Genomic DNA, 19,970 nt, shown 5'->3' with positions numbered 1-19,970 from the left:
GTTAGCCTTGTATGTTTTATTTTTATTTTAGTTCATTTATATGTTTCAGAGTTTAGTGTGACGTCCATTTACACTGAACTAGTACACAATTTTGTTTAGTGGCCAACTGAAGCCCGCTTCCGGTTGCGGGATTTTCTCGTTGCGTTGAAGACCCATTGCATGGTGGCCTTGGACTGTTTTCTGCTCTTTGGTCGGGTTGTTGTCTCTTTGAAACATTCCCCATTTCCATTCTCAATTTTCACATTAATTTCAAAACTTATGCAGATTAAATCTTCCTGTGTTTCTACCGCTTCTGGTTGTTTAAGGTCAATGGAAATACATATTACCTTCATAAATGTATATTTATTGGAATAGGGAGATAAGCTACCAATGTTTTTCATTTATGATATTGTTATTGTTATCATTCATATTATTTAGGTTTAGGTCTTAATGTTGAGATGTGTTAAAGGTTGTGTTTTTGCTTCTGCGCTTCATACAAAATGTACTTCGGTCAACAATTTTATACCCAAATAAATTTACAAAAAGAAGCATTAAATTCTTAATTAAAAACTGTGTCATTTTACGTAATACGTATCTGTGCACATCTACTATAATACTGTAAATTCAGTAATTTATGTGATGCTTTTATCTAATAATGTGAAAAATGCAATCAGATGTCGCAGTAATTAGAATAAGCATTTAACACTCTGCCAAATAGGTTTGTAAGGTAACAAATATTGTCTGGTTAACACGAACTCATTCTTTTTATTGTAACCGAAATTTAAATCAACATAAATAAGATCAAGCATAATTCCTAAATTGAAAGTTTTGACCACTACGTCAAAGAGTACCATGCGTAAAAATATGAAAACAGGAACCATGTCATATTCTATTTCTCAAATGATATTGTGGTGTATATTTTGTACATAAACAATTCTCCCTCTCGATCCTTTGTCATGTTTGTCACCTAGCTCTCTCCTTTTGTCTATTTGTTATTTTTGCTAATTTTTCGATTGTTTCAATTTGAAAATTAAAAATTTCTCATGTCCCGTTCTTTTAACATAAAGAAACCTTTGACCTATCTTTTCAAGGTTCCAAATTTATTTTCTGATCTCCCTCTTTATATTCAGGGTCCCTGGAGATAAATAATGACCGGTCCTTAAAAAAAATGGTGATAGAGTAAATTAAGAGTGTATATATATATATATATATATATATAAGTGCCTATAAATAGCAGCACATGACATACAAATCTATGGGAGTGTGGATTAATCAGTACAGAGATTAATTCAATTACACAAATAAAATTATAGATTGCCTAACAAAATTTTGTTTAGTAACGGAGCTGATGAAAGAATACAAGCAGTTCTTTCATCAGCTCCGTTACTAAACAAAATTATACCATCTACTCAAATTCCAACTGTAAAACGGAGAACTCAATTTATATATTAACATGTGACACTTGTGGCATTCAGTATGTGGGAGAAACAATGGACAAATTTAATATTCGGCTCAATAACCATCGTTCATGGTACAAAACTAACAAAAACTGTCCTCTCACAAGACATCTTCGTTCAACGAAACATTCTTTTGATAATGTTACTTTCTAAATCATAGAAGTCAACACTGAGTGGGACACCACGGCGAGAAGGAGAAGAGAAAATTTTTGGATCCACCAACTCCACACTTTAGAACCTGATGGTCTTAACGAAAAAGATGAGAAAAGATACAGGAAAGATAAAGAATAATTTAGTACACAGCGTCGTCCTTTTTATCCTGTAATATTGGCCAATGGACGTTGCTAACTTCAACCACCAATTTTGTAAAAATCTTGAACTTCATCCAAATTATGTATTATTTTCAAGGCAGCTAAATTCAAGTGCAACATAAACATTGAGCTGCAAAAGTTTCTTATCATCTACATCCGATTTCACCTGGATAGATGCACGCTTGATAAAGCTAGTTAGTCTAGCGAAATATTGCGTTTATTTTCATCATTTTGTAAATATTTTAAACATTCTTATATTTACATACTAAATAGTGTGTTAAAATTACATTGTTAGGCAATCTATATATATATATATATATATATATTATGGGGTAACACATGTAGAAGAGTAAAAAATTGGCATTTTAGATTGAAAAATAAGTTTAAAGAACTTGATATGGAATATTTGTGTAATGGTGCTACAAGGTTTTATCTAAGAATATTGCAAAATGTATCTTTTGATAAATTTGAGCAAGAATGATATGACAAAAGTATGTCAAATGATAAAAATAGATTACGTAGTATAGACTGTTCAAAAATGTATATGGTGTAGAAAATTATCTCAGTGATTTTTAATATACTTGGTAGATACAAGAGTGCTTTAGCAAAATGTAGTTGTTGTGGAAGCGCCCATCAGGTTGTTACAAAAATATTGATGAAAAGAAAATAGAGAATTATTTTCTTCCCGTACACCAATACTTTCCCGTATGCAGAGGCCCATACTATTTCAGATTTATCATCAGGTGTTAGGTCTTAAACTTCATTGCTAATAAAGTCTGATTTAATATGAGTACACCTCCACCCTGGTGAATTTTCCTGTCATTTCTGTATAGTTTGTACTCTGCAGGGAATATCTTTGATAGTTGAATCGAGCCAACTTCAAGTTTCTGTTTCGGTTAAAATATCCGGTTTAGTGCTTTCTATGATATTTTGAACTAGCTGCGGAACCTTAGCTCTTAGGTCATTATCATCGGATATTTTTTGACAATTTGCGGACCATAGATGGTCCGCCAGAGACATATCTCTGGTTCTCTAATTGTAAAAAAAATCAGAAGGACCTAAGAGCTACGGTTCCGCAGCTAATTTTGGACTAGATGTTGTTTACGTTTGATTGACTGGAGATTGGTGTTAAGAATTCGTAGATGTGTCTTACAATTTGTTTTTGCTTTATTTGAACGTATTGGTCGATCCTTTGTATTGGTGTCGACTGACCACGGTGAACGGGGCGCCGAACGGGACTCTTGCAGTTTTGTACTCGAAATTCAATTTTGTACGGACAAAAGTGAGTTTTGTTCAACAAAAATGAGTTCAGTTTAAACAAAATTTGTCATGACAAAATTCATTTTTGTATCACAGACTTTACTTTTGTTACCTAATTTGAAAATTAGGCGACAAAAGTCAATTTTGTATGCCAATTAGTTTAGTTTGAATTCTGTGAACTAATTTGCATACAAAACTGAGATTTTGTCACAAAATTCAATTTTGTTGAAGTTTGTGTTTATTTTTGTGTAGACAAAATTGAGTTTTGTTAAATTTTCACTTCTGTTTTAACAAAACTCAATTTTTTCTACACTGACAAAAATAAACACAAAATTGAATTTTGCCTCACAAAATTGAGTTTTGTATCACAACAAAATTGAATTTTGTGTTTTAATTTCCATAAGTTTATATTTGCATACCTATTTGACAAAATTGAATTTTGTCATAAATTTTGTCTACAAAAAAGAATTTTGTCATTACAAAATTGAAGTTCTCATAAAACAAGTCTGTATCACATAGTTTTGTAAGACAAAAATGATTTTGTTAAACTCAGGGGCGGATCCAGCCATTTATAAAAGGGGGGTTCCTAACCCAGGATATAGGGGGGGTTCCAACTATATGTCCCCATTCAAATGCATTGATCGTCAAAAAAAGGGGGGTTCAAACCCCCGGACCCCCCCTGGATCCGCGACTGTTGTTATGACAGAATTGAATTTTGTGTACACAAAATTGACTTTGATTACAAAAAGTTCAAGTCCCATTCGGCGCCCCGTACGGTGAGATGGTTTAAATAAGTTTGTTGGCGTTTTCATGTCACAATCATCATTTAAATAATGATATAAACTTTCAAATGGATTAGATGAACTTGTACCATACAAGTTATGTGCTGTAGTTTGGATTTACACAAATTGAACAGTGCCAACTTTTCATGCTCAGGCTATCATGTCTATCATTCAGCAATCAAATGATGTATATGTACTAAGAAACAGCCTAGATGACAAGAAAAACTAATGTCCAAAACGGATGCCGAACTGTCTTCGGACCTTTGGACCTAGGTTCCGATGTGTCTTAATGCCGAAATGTCTTGTTAACGAAAGTTATCACGTGACACTCAAAATGGCGACTGCATAATCTTGTAATAGAAAAGTGCAAATTTTAACAAGCAAATTTCTGATAAGCGATGTCTTTGGATAAGGGTAAATTTAAGGTTTAAAATTCTAGAAAGACTGATATATTGGAATGTAGAATATATGACAGGAGTTATAAGTAGCCAAAAACATCTTAAGTAGCTTAAAAATTAAAATAAATTTGCCGGCTTCCCCCATTTTTTTTTTATTTGGATTTCAATGTCTTTTCATATTTTTAGAGATTATGTGTTTGAACTTGATTTCAAATACATGTTACCTCTAGATACGCAGTTTTAAGCCATAATCGAACATTGAGTATTAAAATTAGAGAATAATGGCAAATTATACACCTTATCGCTATATGGAAATCTGCGCCGGTTGACCCAAGAATCTGCGCCTTTTGAACTATTGACGTCATACAACAATCACTTTTCCATTGTGACGTCAGATATGTTGTGTTATGACTCCAAAATTTTACGGGAACCTTGGTGATGTCCAGTAATGGCGGTCAAATAGCGATTGTCACGGAATAGAAGTTCCTTCATAATATAAGTTCCAAATGGAAACAATATTCTGGAATATTATTTCCACTGGAATAAAACTTACAGTAAATGTTCCTAACAGAATAAATGGTATAGAATATTTGTTCCAACAGGAACAGATATTATGACATTGTTTATAACAAAGTTTCCAGTGGAACTTCTGTTAGGTGGAACAAATATACGTTGACATGACTAATGTGAGTGCAGGTGTGGGCTACAATATTTTCTCTGTGTATCTAGTAAGATTCATCATAACACATGGACAAAATTTTTAACAAAAACTTAAGGATTATGTTCCCTTTTGTTGTTACAATGCTACATATGGATTTTTTTTTATAAAGAAACCACAGCCTTTCCCCTTGTACTCCTATATTTGACAATTAAGGTCTCAATACATGTAGATAGAGGATTATTGCATGCAGTTCTTGCAATTATTTCCCTAAAACTTACATCCCAACTCCTTTGTTCTAAGAGGGGTGATCTGAGTAGGATCACCCCCTACCAGATCACCTTACCTTGAGTTTCTTTGTTCTGCATGCTTTCTTTTGTTCTGTAACATTTTGGTGGGAACGTCGAACACATAATAAAACTTAGAAATATTTATGCAGAAATAAGACTAACTTTCAAAATTTATGTAGAAAAAATCCACTAAATTTCCAGTGTCTATGCGGGGAATCCAACTCGAGACCTTAAGCATATGAAGCCATGATTCATACCCCTAAACCAGGACGACTGGATATAAACTCACTGTTAATTTAACATATTTAAACATTTGGGGGCTCTTAAGGGTATATACTATAGAGTAAAATATAAAGTATATTATAATTATTGTATGGCATTCTGAACTAGATGTTATGGAGCTTAAATATTTTTTCCTATAGTCGAGAAAAGCTGGGATGATAATTGTCCCAATCGGACTTGGTGTGTCAGTGTAAGATAGGCCTCCGGCACACCACGTCCTCGTGGAATAACTGTTACCAGTTAAATACTAAATAAATAAAGGTATTCGTTAAAATAAGTATAAATATGGACTTATTCAAGTACTTCTTGTAGGAATATAAAGGTTGTTTAGGACTTTTTATAAACAATAAATGCTAGCACATCATGGACAAACAAGTGAGTAATCTATATTTATAATTTCATAAAGAAAATCTCTGTAATAAAGTCTGCAGATTTTTTTCAAAAATCTTGGCTTTATTTGCCACAAAATCCCCATTTTCTATTCAATGCAATGAAACAATAAACAGTATCGCTTTGCACAACGTTTCCCTTTGGTATATGTACAAAATGGCGCATCACTTATATTCTGTATTTTTGCTGTTTTGATACTGTAGCACTTTGAAAATTTCGTAATACACAAGCCTATAGAAAGGGTCATAATCCTTAAGATATTGTTAAAATTATTTCCAAATGTCTTTTATGTTGCCATATTTGTGTACAAAACAGTGTTGTTTTACACTCCAATGCCAAGAGCACCACCTACAGGCTGTCTGAGGCGTTTCCTTTAATGTAAACTATAGCAACGTGCGTTAAATCTGATTGCCAAAAAAAAAAGATTATAAATTTTCAAAGGAAACAACATAAATTCGATGAATGTGGACGTGTGCGAACAAGATTTTTGCAAATTATATATAATTTTTAAAGTAAAATTGCTATAGTTCTTATTGAAAAACCATAGGGCATTTTTTTAAATGTTTTTGTCTCCATAAAAATGCTTAACTGTCCTTATCTTTTTTTAGGTTTTTAACATAAATTTTTCGAAGTACATGTTCATTTATACAGTTGACCTCCAAAAGAATGAAGGGCCATTAGAGCCAAAAACAGTATTTTGGGAGGAAGCTGTAATGGTATGGCCCCACACATTAAGGGTTACTTAATGTACATGCACATAAAATTTTCCTATCTTACAATTTCGCTGTTTTATAGTAACTTTATAGAAAAAGACTGCCCAGTATTATACTGTATGTATACATGTATGACATGTATAAAATAAATTGTTTCAAGTTTGAAAATAAGCATCTTTCCTGTAAATCTGACAGATCTGTTCAAAGATAAGTAGTTATAGATCCTCTCTTTTACTTCAAATTATAAATGCATGTACCGGTATGTGGCAAAGTTTATAAGCGAAGATTTTTTTGACCCAATAAGACTTTTACAATTGTTCTTGTTTAATTTCAGATAATCCATTAGGAATAAGTTGGCATGATACAGCATGGATACCATTACTTAATCCAAACAACATCCTGGATTATTTCGGTGAAAGAAGTAACCCATTCTATGATAGAACTTGCAATAATGAGATTATCAAGATGCAAAGACTAAGCCAAGATCAACTCAAGTAATCATTCCAATAAAACTCATTATATTTATTGTGATATTGATTAATCATTACTCATCAGTGATCACATTTATAGGGTCAATTTGGGTATTTTATATGATGATTCACAAAATTTTAGTAAGAATTAATTTTTAACTGGCTATGAAAGTCCATGTTATTTTTTTAATTATATCAATCTTTTTAAGAAATATAAATAAGATTCTATTCCTTAGGTTCTGAAAAGTCAGATTGTTTAAGTACATAATCATTCTCTTCAAGTCAACAGCATTTTTTCAGTAGTTAAGTATGTGTCAGAATTATTTGTGAAAGCAATTAAAGGGCAAAATTAAGTTAATATCCTTTTTATACGACTGCAAAAAAATTTTTGTGGTTGTATATTGGTATGACGTTGGCGTCGTCGTCGTCGTCGTCGTCGTCGTCGTCGTCCGAAGACACATTGGTTTTCGCACTCTAACTTTAGTTTAAGTGAATGGATCTCTATGATATTTTACCACAAGGTTCAGTACCACAAAAGGAAGGTTGGGATTGATTTTGGGGGTTATGGTACCAACAGTAAAGGAATTAGGGGCCAAAAACGGGCCAAAAATAAGCATTTTTGTAACTTCCAGACATAACTTGTGTGTTAGTGTATGGATCTCTCTGACATTGTACCACAAGGTTCCATATCACAAAAGGAATCCTGGGATTGATTTTGGGGGTAATTGCCTCAGAATTTTAGGAATTAGGGGCCAAAAAAGGGGCAAAAAACAAGCATTTTTCTAGTTTCATGACAATAACTTGTGTGTAAGTGTATGGATCTTTCTGAAATTGTACTACAAGGTTCCATATCACAAAGGGAAAGCTGGAATTGAGTTTGGGGGTAATTGCCGAAACGTTTAGGAATTGGGGGCCAAAAAGGGGCCAAAAATAAGCATTTTTCTAGTTTCCAGACAATAACTTGTGTTCAAGTGTATGGATCTCTCTGAAATTGTACTGCAAGGTACCATACCACAAAGGGAAGGCTGGGATTGATGATGGGGGTAATTGCCTCAATATTTTAGGAATTAGGGGCCAAAAAGGAGCAAAAAACAAGCATTTTTCTAGTTTCAGGACAATAACTTGTGTGTAAGTGTATGGATCTTTCTGAAATTGTACTACAAGGTTCCATATCACAAAGGGAAAGCTGAGTTTGAGTTTGGGGGTAACTGCCCTAAACGTTTAGGAATTTGGGGCCAAAAAGGGGCCAAAAAACACATTTTTCTAGTTTCCAGACAATAACTTGTGTTCAAGTGTATGGATCTCTCTGAAATTGTACTGCAAGGTACCATACCTCAAAGGGAAGGCTGGGATTGAGTTTGGGGGTGATAAATCATAAGGGGGTTCAAAAAATTTGGGGGGAGGGATTTTTTTTTTTTTTCCTTTTTTTTCTTTTTTTCCTTTTTTTTTTCTTTTAAAATTTCTCATTTTAAGTTGGTTATTTCTGATTTATATTTAAAAGCAAATAATAATGATATGGTAGGAGATACACACCAAACAGGATGTGTAAATTATTATATAATAAGTATTGTGCAATAGCAAGAAATTTTCAATTGCACAGTATTGCACAATAGCAAGAAATCTTCAATTGCACAGTATTGCGCAATAGCAAGAAATTTTCAATTGCACAGTATTGCGCAATAGCAAGAAATATCCAATAGCACAATATTGCGCAATAGCAAGACATTGTCAATTGTACAGTATTGCGCAATAGCAAGAAATATTTAATTGCACAGTATTGTGCAAAAGAAGATACTTCGTATAAATTGCTTATTTCTTGACCAATTTCAATGGGGTTTTATTCTTGAATTCTTGGGGTTCTTTAATATGCTGAATCTAACCGTGTATTTAGTTTTTGGATTTTGGGCCCCGTTTTTAAATTGGTCCACATTGAGGTCCAAAGAGTCCAAAATTAAACTTTGTTTGATTTCATTAAAAATTGAATTATTGGGGTTCTTTGATATGCCGAATCTAACCGTGTATTTAGATTCTTAATTTTTGGTTCCGTTTTCAAATTGGTCTACATTAAGGTCCAAAGGGTCCAAAATTAAACTTAGTTTGATTTTAACAAAAATTGAATTCTTAGGGTTCTTTGATATGCTGAATCTAAACATGTATTTAGATTTTTGATTATGGGCCCAGTTTTCAAGTTGGTCCATATCGGGGTCCAAAATTAAACTTTTTTTTGTTTGATTTCAACAAAAATTGAATATATGGGGTTCTTTGATATGCTGAATCTAACCATGTATTTAGATTTTTGATTTTTGGGCTCCGTTATCAACTTTGTCCACATTGAGGTCAAAAGGGTCAAAAATTAAACTTTGTTTGATTTCATCAAAAATTGAATTCTTGGGGTTCTTTGATATGCTGAATCTAACCATGTATTTAGATTTTGGATATTGGACCATAATAGGTGAATGTCCAATTTAAAATTTTTAAGTTCTTAGACCACATTCATACTGTGTCAGAAACCTATGCTGTGTCAAATATTTAATCACAATCCAAATGCAAAGCTGTATCAAGCTTGAATGTTGTGTCCATACTTGCCCCAACTGTTCAGGGTTCGACCTCTGCGGTCGTATCAAGCTGCGCCCTGCGGAGCATTTTATTAATTTGTAAAATTTGCAGCTTTATGTTGTCATGCAGTGGTACATGTATACTGTAGGAAAAAAATGGAAACAGCTCATTGGCTATCAAAGTGTCAAATAAATTTTGCACTGGTACCTTTTTTAAAAAAAATTACCTTACTTAAAATATTGTTCAAAATATACCAGAATCCACTGTTTTGCTATTTCCAAAGACCAAATTTAGGTTTTCATAGGATATTCTGATTTCAATGTCAATGGTTTAATGATAAAAGTCAATGGAATACAATGAATAGTGATGAAAAACTGAAACAACTACATACTTTGCACAAGCAGAACTTGACCATGACCTTATGTATTTCTTTTACATATACCACACATTATTTAGCATTACACAAACCACTCATTGTTGAGCATTCCCTATACCAGTAATACCACTCATTATTGAGCATTACACAAACCCCACATTATTTAGCATTACACATACCAGTGATACAACACATAATTGAGCATTACACATTCCACACAGTATTGAGAATAGATCATCAGAAGCAGTTAGAGTTCTGGTCATTTTTATACGGCCGCAAAAAAATTTTGTGGTCGTATATTGGTATGACTTTGGCGTCGTCGTCGTCCGGCGTCGTCGTCGTCGTCGTCGTCCGAATACATATTGGTTTTCGCACTCTAACTTTAGTTTAAGTGAATGGATCTTTTTGAAATTTGACCATAAGGTTAAATACCACAAAAGGAAGGTTGGGATTGATTTTGGGGGTTATGGTACCAACAGTTAAGGAATTAGGGGCCTAAAAGGGGCCAAAAATAAGCATTTTCTAGTTTCCAGACAATAACTGTGGAACGGTGTATGGATCTCTCTGAAATTATACTACAAGTTTCCATACCACAAAGGGATGGTTAGGATTTGCTTTGGGGGGTTATGGCTCAAACCGTTTAGGAATTAGGGGCAAAAAAGGGGGAAAAACAAGGTTGTCCTGGTCAATGGACAAATACTTTAGTACAAAACATAATTTAAAGCAGTGTAAGGGAGATAAATCAAATACATCATTGAAATTATCTCCCTTACACTGCTTTTAAATTATGTATAAAGTAATGGTTAATGAACAATAAAGATAATCTAAAACAGTGTAAGGGAGGTAATCCAAATACAACGTTTTGGTTACTTCCCTTACACTGCTTTTAAATTATGTTTAAAGAAATGCATATTTATAAAGGAAGACCAGTAAAAATATCTGCAAATGTTTTCATCTTTTTTTTTTACAAAAAAATCCATATGAAAGATTTGACACTATATTTTTATTAATTCTATTATAAAATAGATTAAGTTAGCACTATGGTAAATTTAAATGGGTAATTATGGTTGCCAACTCCATTGGAAATTTGAATTGAGATTATGACCATATCTTGAGGGAAAGAATTTTTTGGGGGGAAAAAGGGGGGGGGGATAAAAAGAAATTGGGGGGGGCCAATTTTTCTCATTTCAGATTTCAGAAATTAAAAAGAATTATTCTTCAAATATTATTTTTTTTTCAAATTTCAAATATTGAAAAATTTCAAGAAGTAATCTTTAATTGCACAGTATGGCGCATTAGATTTGTAAAATCTTTGATCACATTTATTTATTTGTTATGCCGAATCTAACAGTGTATTTAGATTTTTAATTTTGGGTCCAGTTTTCAAATTGGTCTACATTAATGTCCAAAGGGTCCAAAATTAAACTTTGTTTGATTTTAGCAAAAATTGAATATATGAGGTTCTTTGATATGCTGAATCTAAACATGTATTTAGATTTTTGATTTTTGGCCCAGTTTTCAAGTTGGTCCAAATTGGGGTCCAAAATTAAACTTTGTTTGATTTCAACAAAAATTGAATATATGGGGTTCTTTGATATGCTGAATCTAACCATGTATTTAGATTTTTTATTTGTGGACCCCGTTATCTAATTGGTTCATATTGAGGTCAAAAGGGTCCAAAATTAAACTTTGTTTGATTTCATCTAAAATTGAATTATTGGGGTTCTTTGATATTCCAAATCTAACCGTGTATTTAGGTTTTTAATTTTGGGTCCTGTTTTTTTAAATTGGTCTACATTGAGGTCCAAAGGGTCCAAATTAAACTTAGTTTGATTTTAACAAAAATTGAATTCTTGGGGTTCTTTGATATGCTGAATCTAAACATGTGTTTAGATTTTTGATTATGGGCCCAGTTTTCAAGTTGGTCCAAGATAGGGTCCAGTATTTAAACTTTGTTTGATTTCAACAAAAATTGAATATATGGGGTTCTTTGATATGCTGAATCTAAACATGTATTTAGATTTTTGATTATGGGCCCAGTTTTCAAGTTGGTCCAAATTGGGGTCCAAAATTAAACTTTGTTTGATTTCAACAAAAATTGAATATATGAGGTTCTTTGATATGCTGAATCAAACCATGTATTTAGATTTTTTATTTGTAGGCCCCGCTATCAAATTGGTTCATATTGAGGTCAAAAGGGTCCAAAATTAAACTTTGTTTGATTTCATCGAAAATTGAATTATTGGGGTTCTTTGATATGCCAAATCTAACCGTGTTTTTAGATTTTTAATTTGGGTCCCGTTTTTTAAATTGGTCTTCATTGAGGTCCAAAGGGTCCAAAATTAAACTTAGTTTGATTTTAACAAAAATTGAATTCTTGGGGTTCTTTGATATGCTGAATCTAAACATGTGTTTAGATTTTTGATTATGGGCCCAGTTTTCAAGTTGGTCCAAGTTGGGGTCCAAAATTATACTTTTTTTGATTTCAACAAAAATTGAATATATGGGGTTCTTTGATATGCTGAATCTAACCATGAATTTAGATTTTTTATTTGTGGGCCCCGCTATCAAATTGGTTCATATTGAGGTCAAAAGGGTCCAAAATTAAACTTTGTTTGATTTCATCAAAAATTGAATTATTGGGGTTCTTTGATATTCCAAATCTAACCGTGTATTTAGATTTTTAATTTTAAGTCCTGTTTTTTAAATTGGTCTACATTAAGGTCCAAAGGGTCCAAAATTAAACTTAGTTTGATTTTAGCAAAAATTGAATTCTTGGGGTTCTTTGATATGCTGAATCTAAACATGTGTTTAGATTTTTGATTATGGGCCCAGTTTTCAAGTTTGTCCAAGTTGGGGTCCAAAATTAAACTTTGTTTGATTTTAACAAAAATTGAATATATGGGGTTCTTTGATATGCTGAATCTAACCATGTATTTTGATTTTGGACATTGGACCATAATAGGTAAATTAAAAAAATTCAAGTTCTTAGACCACATTCTTTCTGTGTCAGAAACCTATGCTGTGTCAAATATTTAATAACAATCCAAATTCAGAGCTGTATCAAGCTTGAATGTTGTGTCCATACTTGCCCCAACTGTTCAGGGTTCGACCTCTGCGGTCGTATCAAGCTGCGCCCCAGCGAAGCATTTTATTTTAAATTTATTCAGTTTTATGGAACTTATTGGTTATTTTTCTATCTTATAACATGATAGGTCAAACCCCTGCTAAACAATGCTCTGAGTAAAATACTAACCATTGTATAGTATACAACAGAAAACATGTTCCATTACATGTTCCTTAAATATTAACAATTGAAATATATGAAACCAAGTATAAATGTACATCTATGATAAAGCATCTATTAAAGTGAATATAATATTTATTTACAGTAATATGACAGGATTAGAATATATGTTGTTACATGTACAGGAGCCAATTTTGTATGTTGTTAGGAAGCAACACAGACATTCTCCACAACAAGGTTAGTTACTCGTAATATGTTAACATAAATTTATACATAGTTCAAATTTGCTCTCTTTTATAAGACTTGATGGTTATTACAATCTGTGTCATTGTTCTGAATGAAGGAAGTATGTGGTGTACTAATGAGATAGCTACACATCCACACAAATAAATCAAAAGTCATTGGTGCTGTATGTTTACTGCTTATAAAAAGTAGAAACAACAATGACCAAACATAACAGGAGTGAGTGTCCACTTGATGGATGACAAGAACTAATTTTACAATAAGGTTAGAATACAGTGATTCTTGTGTCAGTTGAAATCCAGGATGGCTGATAATCCAAAACATAGTTTTACTTCAGATCCTGTGTAGAACACTTACATATTACTTCCTCTTTGACATATTTAGCAGCATGAAAACATGCAGATCTGTGGACACACTTGTTTAGTGTTAAATGGTTGTCCATGGAAATTTTTGATTTTTATTTTTTTTTAGAGATAATCAGAAAGAAGTTTTTTTTTTTTTTATTGTATACCACTTTCAGCTACATTGGCTATATGAACTTATATCCTGACAACCAGTTTTTATTGGTGGAGAAAGCAGGAGTACCCGTACTTTGAAAGAATACACATCTAGGCAGGAAAATTGTCAAAAATGATCTTAGTCAACCAGACTAACACATCTCAGAGTTGTCAGACTAGTGATTAATTACTTAGACCACTGTGTCATTTAGCCTCCTCAGAATTAATCAGATGGCAGATATAATTTTGGTGCCAATGAAATATTGCTACCAATAAAAAAAGGCAATTTGAAGGATACATTTTTATACCAAAGGAACCACTGGTTTATATATGTGGACAGCAATTGTGTATTAAATTCTGATTATCAATTATCATTATGCTGACTTTTAAAAAACATATGTATTGGTTGTACAGCTCTATTCTGGGCATCTTGATTGTCAATAAAAATTTTATATTTTTTATTTGTTTTTGTGGAAGACATGCTAGTTTATAGAAGTTCTGTTAACACACTTTTATGTTATACACACATTTTTTTTTTGTCAGATCTATATTTTTTATATCAAAATGAAAACACTGCCTCTAACATTTTGGATCAAAATATTTTTGAATCCAAATTCTAAAATCAGTTTCTGTCACATTGCCTTTGATGTGATTATTGAATCTTTCAGTGACACCCTTAGCAGATTACTATATCATAGCTGGAGTGGTATACCAAGCACCTGATTTAGGATCTGTTATTAATTCTAGATTGGTAAGTTGAAAATTTGACAAATGAAAGAGAGCTGGTACTCTGAAAAATGTCAGAGTTAGTAGTCTGCAACTGAGTTTTCGACTCAAAACATCTTTGTCAAGAATCACTTTTAGAAATACTGGAAGAGACTTTTACATACAATTTTGAATTCAAAGTCATCTTTATATTTCAAATTCACAACTTTTTCTATCTTTTGGGGAATGCATTCCAATAATAAAACCTAAAAGGGAAGAGAATCTTTTAAAAAATATTCAGAATTCAACGCATTTGTTTGCTTTGTCAACATAGAAAATGTATAGATGAAAATATATGTCTGTAGCCAAAAAGATAATAAGACACTGGGTTTTAAGGAATACTGTGGATTCATTTTTTTTCGTGGATTGGGAAAACTTAAATTTTCGTGGATATTTGATTTTATGGTATTGTCAAGGTCTGCATACAAGCCTATAGAAAATCTACTAGAGTGAACATTGTATATGTATTTAATTTACAGAGAAAACTTGAATATGGAATGGCTATCTTCAATCTAAAATTGATGATGCTTGTTCATTCATTTTTTTTTTTACTTTCAGCTAAATACTCTGTTTAATTTGCAATCAGCATTTGTAGAAGGTATGTAGAGATGTATTCTGAACTGTTCACTATAGATAGAGTTTTATAACCGCTCTGACAGTGACAGAGGGGGATAGTGATTTACCTCTGTCCACTTGTGTGACTGTTCATTTGTTAGTCAAATGAAATTCTAGTCACATTTTTTAAGGAACTACAAATCAGAGCTTCCTGTGAGCATGCTGTATACATGAACTGTGTTTTCACATTCATCCATCATCTTCCTGTTTACCAAATGCTTATATATTCTTATATATATTCTTCTTCTTCTTTACACACAATGGCCATGAAATGTTTATTACATTTTGCTCAGTAACTAAGAATCAGAGCTTCCAGAAATCTCACTTCAGATGAGCATGCTATACTGTGTGATCCATTTTCACATCCATGATTGCTTATCAACTTCATCACTCTATCATATGGACACATATACACATATATGTATATTCTTACACATGGCCATATGGTCCTGAATATGGATGAAATAATTGTCACATTTTTTTCAGGAACAATGAATCAGAGCTTAAACTTACAATCCTAGTCAATTAAGATAAGAGTCGAGTGCACCTGCCACATGGGGGATTCAAACTCACAACCTCAGTGTTGACAGGCTAGTGATACAGTAGTTCGACGACCAAAACCACTCAGCCACCAAGGCCCCCAGAGCTTAATGATAATCATAACAAAATGTGAAACAATTCAGAGAAGATATCAACAGCCCGTTATATGCTAAAACAATAAACAAAAAACAAATATGGCATACAGCAACAAAAGACAACCACTGAGTTGCAAGCTCCTGACTTGGGACAGGCACATAAAGAATGTGGTGGGGTTAACCATGCATAATTGTGAGTACTCGACCCTCCCCCGTACCTGACAGTGATATAACAACGTAACATATTAAGAACACACTGTAAAAATCAATTTTATTGAACTTTTTGTATAAATCAATGTGGGGTTTAACTAAATATTTCAAACAAATGTCATTTCAAACATGAAATGTACAGAAATGTTTGATATGCACTTGATATAAAGTAATAACCATTCTTTATTCAATTAATTGTAGCACAGTCATTTTCAAGATATACACCATCAAAAGGGTATTGGTGGGAGTTCTCAGACCAAGAAGATAAATCAGGTATGTATATTATTAACAAGGATTTAAATAATGTGGGGGTCAATAATCCCAACCTTAAAATTTGGGAAGGGACTTTTCACAATTTACTTTTACTAGTCAAGTGGATTTTCCAATAATGTTGGTTTAATGGTGAATAACCAACATTGTATTTTTGTTTGTCTCAAGGTACAATGATTTCACAGACTTTTTCGATATAAAGAATGAATGAATTTCAAAAGAAAAGTTTTAGACTGTTTGTGACAAAGAATAATTTCTAACCCACACTTCTTGTATGACTACTATTGGATCTTCACCTACCACTAGTCCTAAATATGTAACATAAATTAATACAACTGCATTATATTTTTTATTTCTTCCTATAATTGTCAACTTCCTAATGACCTCGGGAATCTTTTATTAAAATGAAGGTAAATAATTTCCAGAAGCAGCATCATCTATCATTTTTGTCGAGCCTGCGACTTTTGTCGCAAAAGCGAGACATAGCGATTCTACATTCCGTCTGAGGCGGCGTCCACAAATATTCACTCTGTGGTTAAAGTTTTTAAAATTTTAATAACTTTCGTAAACTATCCTGGATTTCTACCAAACTTGGACAGAAGCTTGTTTATGATCATAAGATAGTATCCAGAAGAAAATTTTGTAAAAAAAAATCCTATTTATCCGTATTTTACTTATAAATGGACTTAGTTTTTCTGCCAGTTAACATTACATTCACTCTGTGGTTAAAGTTTTACAAATTTTAATAACTTTCTTAAACTATCCTGGATTTGTACCAAACTTGGACAGAAGCTTGTTTATGATCAAAAGCTAGTATCTAGAAGGAAATTTTGTAAAATTTATTTCCTGTTTTTCCGTATATAACTTATAAATGGACTTAGTTTTTCTTCCAATTAACATTACATAGTCGGTAGTTAAAGTTTTTAAAACATGTATTAGATTCATAAACCATTCTGGATTTTTACCAAACTTGGACAGAAGCTTCTTCTCAATCAAAAGATAGTATCTATAGGAAAATTTTTAATAATTTTTTCCCCATTTTTGTTGAGCCTGTGACTAGCAGTAAAAGTAGGCGAGACACTGGGTTTCCGCGGAACCCTTATGAATTTTTATGAATAAAAGATATTGGATATTCATCAATGTGATATCAACACAAAAACCTAGTTTATCTACTGAATATTCTACATGGTGTTAGATGAGTTTTATTTTTACTGATTCAATATGAAAATACATATATATGTTAATATTTTTCAGACAATATTATATTTAATATATGCTTTTAGAGAAAAGTGATTCTAAAGAAAAGAAGGAAGAACCTAGCTCAGTTTTCCAAAGACAGAGAGTTGATTTATTACTTGGAGAACTTGCCAGGAAATTTCCACCTAAAGTTGTTCCACCAATACAGCCAGAAGTTAAAGGTAACACATTATTTGCATATTGAAACATTTTGATGATAATCTTTAGATTTTCTAAAGAGAAAAAGAAACCACAAATAAGGAAACCAGTCTAAGTATACAAACTAATATGACATACAATGCTTGTTTTTAATTGATTTGAAATGTGTAATGTGCTATGAATTCAAAAACACTCAAAACACTACAATACTAGTTTTTTTCCATAAATCAGAAACAGTATTTGACCATAAATAAACTGAAGTCATTACAGAAACAGATTTTTCTATTGCATTGCATTGAACCACTCGTTATATGTATGTTAAAGTGAATTGTCAGGGATCTTATATATAATTAATTGCTTGCATAGCCTTGAGCTTTGAAATCATCCTAGTGTTTTTATTTTATAGTGTGCCATAAATTTCATAAAAACTATGTTATAGCAATACTGGTAAATTTCTTTTGTGTAGTTGTTTATAAACATGGATTTAATTTTTTTACTTATTTTTTTATAGAAGAACCAGTAAAACAGGAACCAGTTATCAAACAAGAGATAAAACAAGAGAGACCAGATGACAAGTCAAATACTTCTATAAAACCACCTCCAGACAAAAAACCCAAATTAATTAGATGATAAACATAAGACTTGATCATACATCTCAGCAGTTTCTATTTTGTCATCACAATCAGTGTTGAATTATGTGCAGTGTTTGCCATTGCAAATTGTATTTAGCTGTTGTCAGATTGTGCTTTTCTAGTAGGTGCAATAGAAAGAAGGACAGAATTGAAGAAAAATAAAGATCTGATTCACTTATTTTTTCCAGATTTGGTTGCATTATTTTTCACAAATGAATGACCCTTCATATTGTCTTTATTACCTGCGTCTTCAGAGTCAAGAGCAGGTCTAGGTACCACTTGACTTGGTCCATTATTCTGTCTGTAACACATAGAGCAACCCAGTTTGTATTATTTGAAACTTACTCCAACGTCTCTTCAACATTGATTACACAAAGATTGCAGATGTACATTTTTTATGGATCAAATAAATAAGCTTCATTTAAAGTTAGCAAGATAAATATAGTAGAACTATGATGATTGCATTTAGCTTTAAAACAAACAAACACATTCATACAATTAATTAAAGAAGACTGCAACACATACATTAATTCAAATCATAGAAAGCATGTATTTAAAACCCAAAAGCACGTACAAATAAAATTCAAAGCAAATTTAAGATATGCAAATTATGTATGAAGCACAAAAAAGCACATTAAAAGCTCACAGAAACATTTATTAAATGTCAATACAAAAACATTACACACACAAAGCAAAAACATAATAAGTGTGTCTGTAATTTTTTTTGTCGTATTTGTCATTGACTGCTATAGAGGGAACTTAGAATTTGTTTTCTTTTAACTCCAGCAGTTTTCCATTGACACAATTTAAAATTTGCACAAGGATTAAAGATGTGCACCTATTTCGGACAGGTATGACAATGAACAATTTTTTCGCTTGAGACTTTTCAAAACTTTATTGCAATGAAGTTGGTTCTTTAAAACTGCACCATGTGGATGCTGTTCCAGACAGGGTATTGGTCTTGTCCAATTATTCAATTACTAATATTTGTTAATATTTTCAAGAATGAATTTATTCGTGACACAAATCGAGATACACACAGACAAAAAGCTGTTGTTCATCTTAACACAACAAAGAGGTATTATTATGGAGCTAAGATAATACACATGCCCCACTGCAATTTCAAGATGGCCCCTACCACTAGTTTGCATGGAGTTTTGCTAGCTTTTGATCACATTACAACTTGCAGTGAAGAATGCAATATCAACAATTTACAGGCTGTAAAGCCATACATCGTATCCTCTCTTTTCAGTTTAAAAATCTTATAAAAACTGCATTATTTCTAGCCAGACAAATTTATTATTAATTGAAATTTTCAATTGTCCTCCATAGATGGGAATGATTCTTGTTTACCACTCAACAAAAAAGTGCATATTTTATTTCATGATTATCAAAATATTGTCAGAGTTATTCCCCCTTGTAGTACAGACAAGAGTGCACACGCTGAAATGTCTCGCCTTCTTTACTAATCATTGATATTATGTTGATAGTCCTAAATATAAAGCTTTATTACAACTGTCACATAAACTTAACATTAAC

At 32.2% G+C, this 19,970-nt stretch overlaps 1 protein-coding gene across 1 annotated transcript; it reads left to right on the top strand.

Moving 5' to 3' along the window:
* The first annotated feature begins 4,103 nt into the window (after nt 1-4,103).
* On the top strand, nt 4,104-18,609 carry LOC127738318 (mediator of RNA polymerase II transcription subunit 6-like). Its single transcript, XM_052249519.1, has 8 exons — nt 4,104-4,203; nt 6,855-7,014; nt 13,315-13,406; nt 14,578-14,660; nt 15,233-15,272; nt 16,336-16,407; nt 17,688-17,822; nt 18,311-18,609. Exons 1-8 carry the CDS (start codon nt 4,188-4,190, stop codon nt 18,427-18,429), a joined length of 717 nt encoding a protein of 238 aa, XP_052105479.1. The 5' UTR covers nt 4,104-4,187; the 3' UTR covers nt 18,430-18,609.
* Nucleotides 18,610-19,970: the final 1,361 nt, after the last annotated feature.

This window comes from Mytilus californianus, unplaced genomic scaffold (assembly GCF_021869535.1).
Source record: "Mytilus californianus isolate M0D057914Y unplaced genomic scaffold, xbMytCali1.0.p SCAF_4, whole genome shotgun sequence".
In the NCBI taxonomy this organism is placed as follows: domain Eukaryota; kingdom Metazoa; phylum Mollusca; class Bivalvia; order Mytilida; family Mytilidae; genus Mytilus; species Mytilus californianus.
This window is presented reverse-complemented; position numbering and strand designations above follow the sequence as displayed.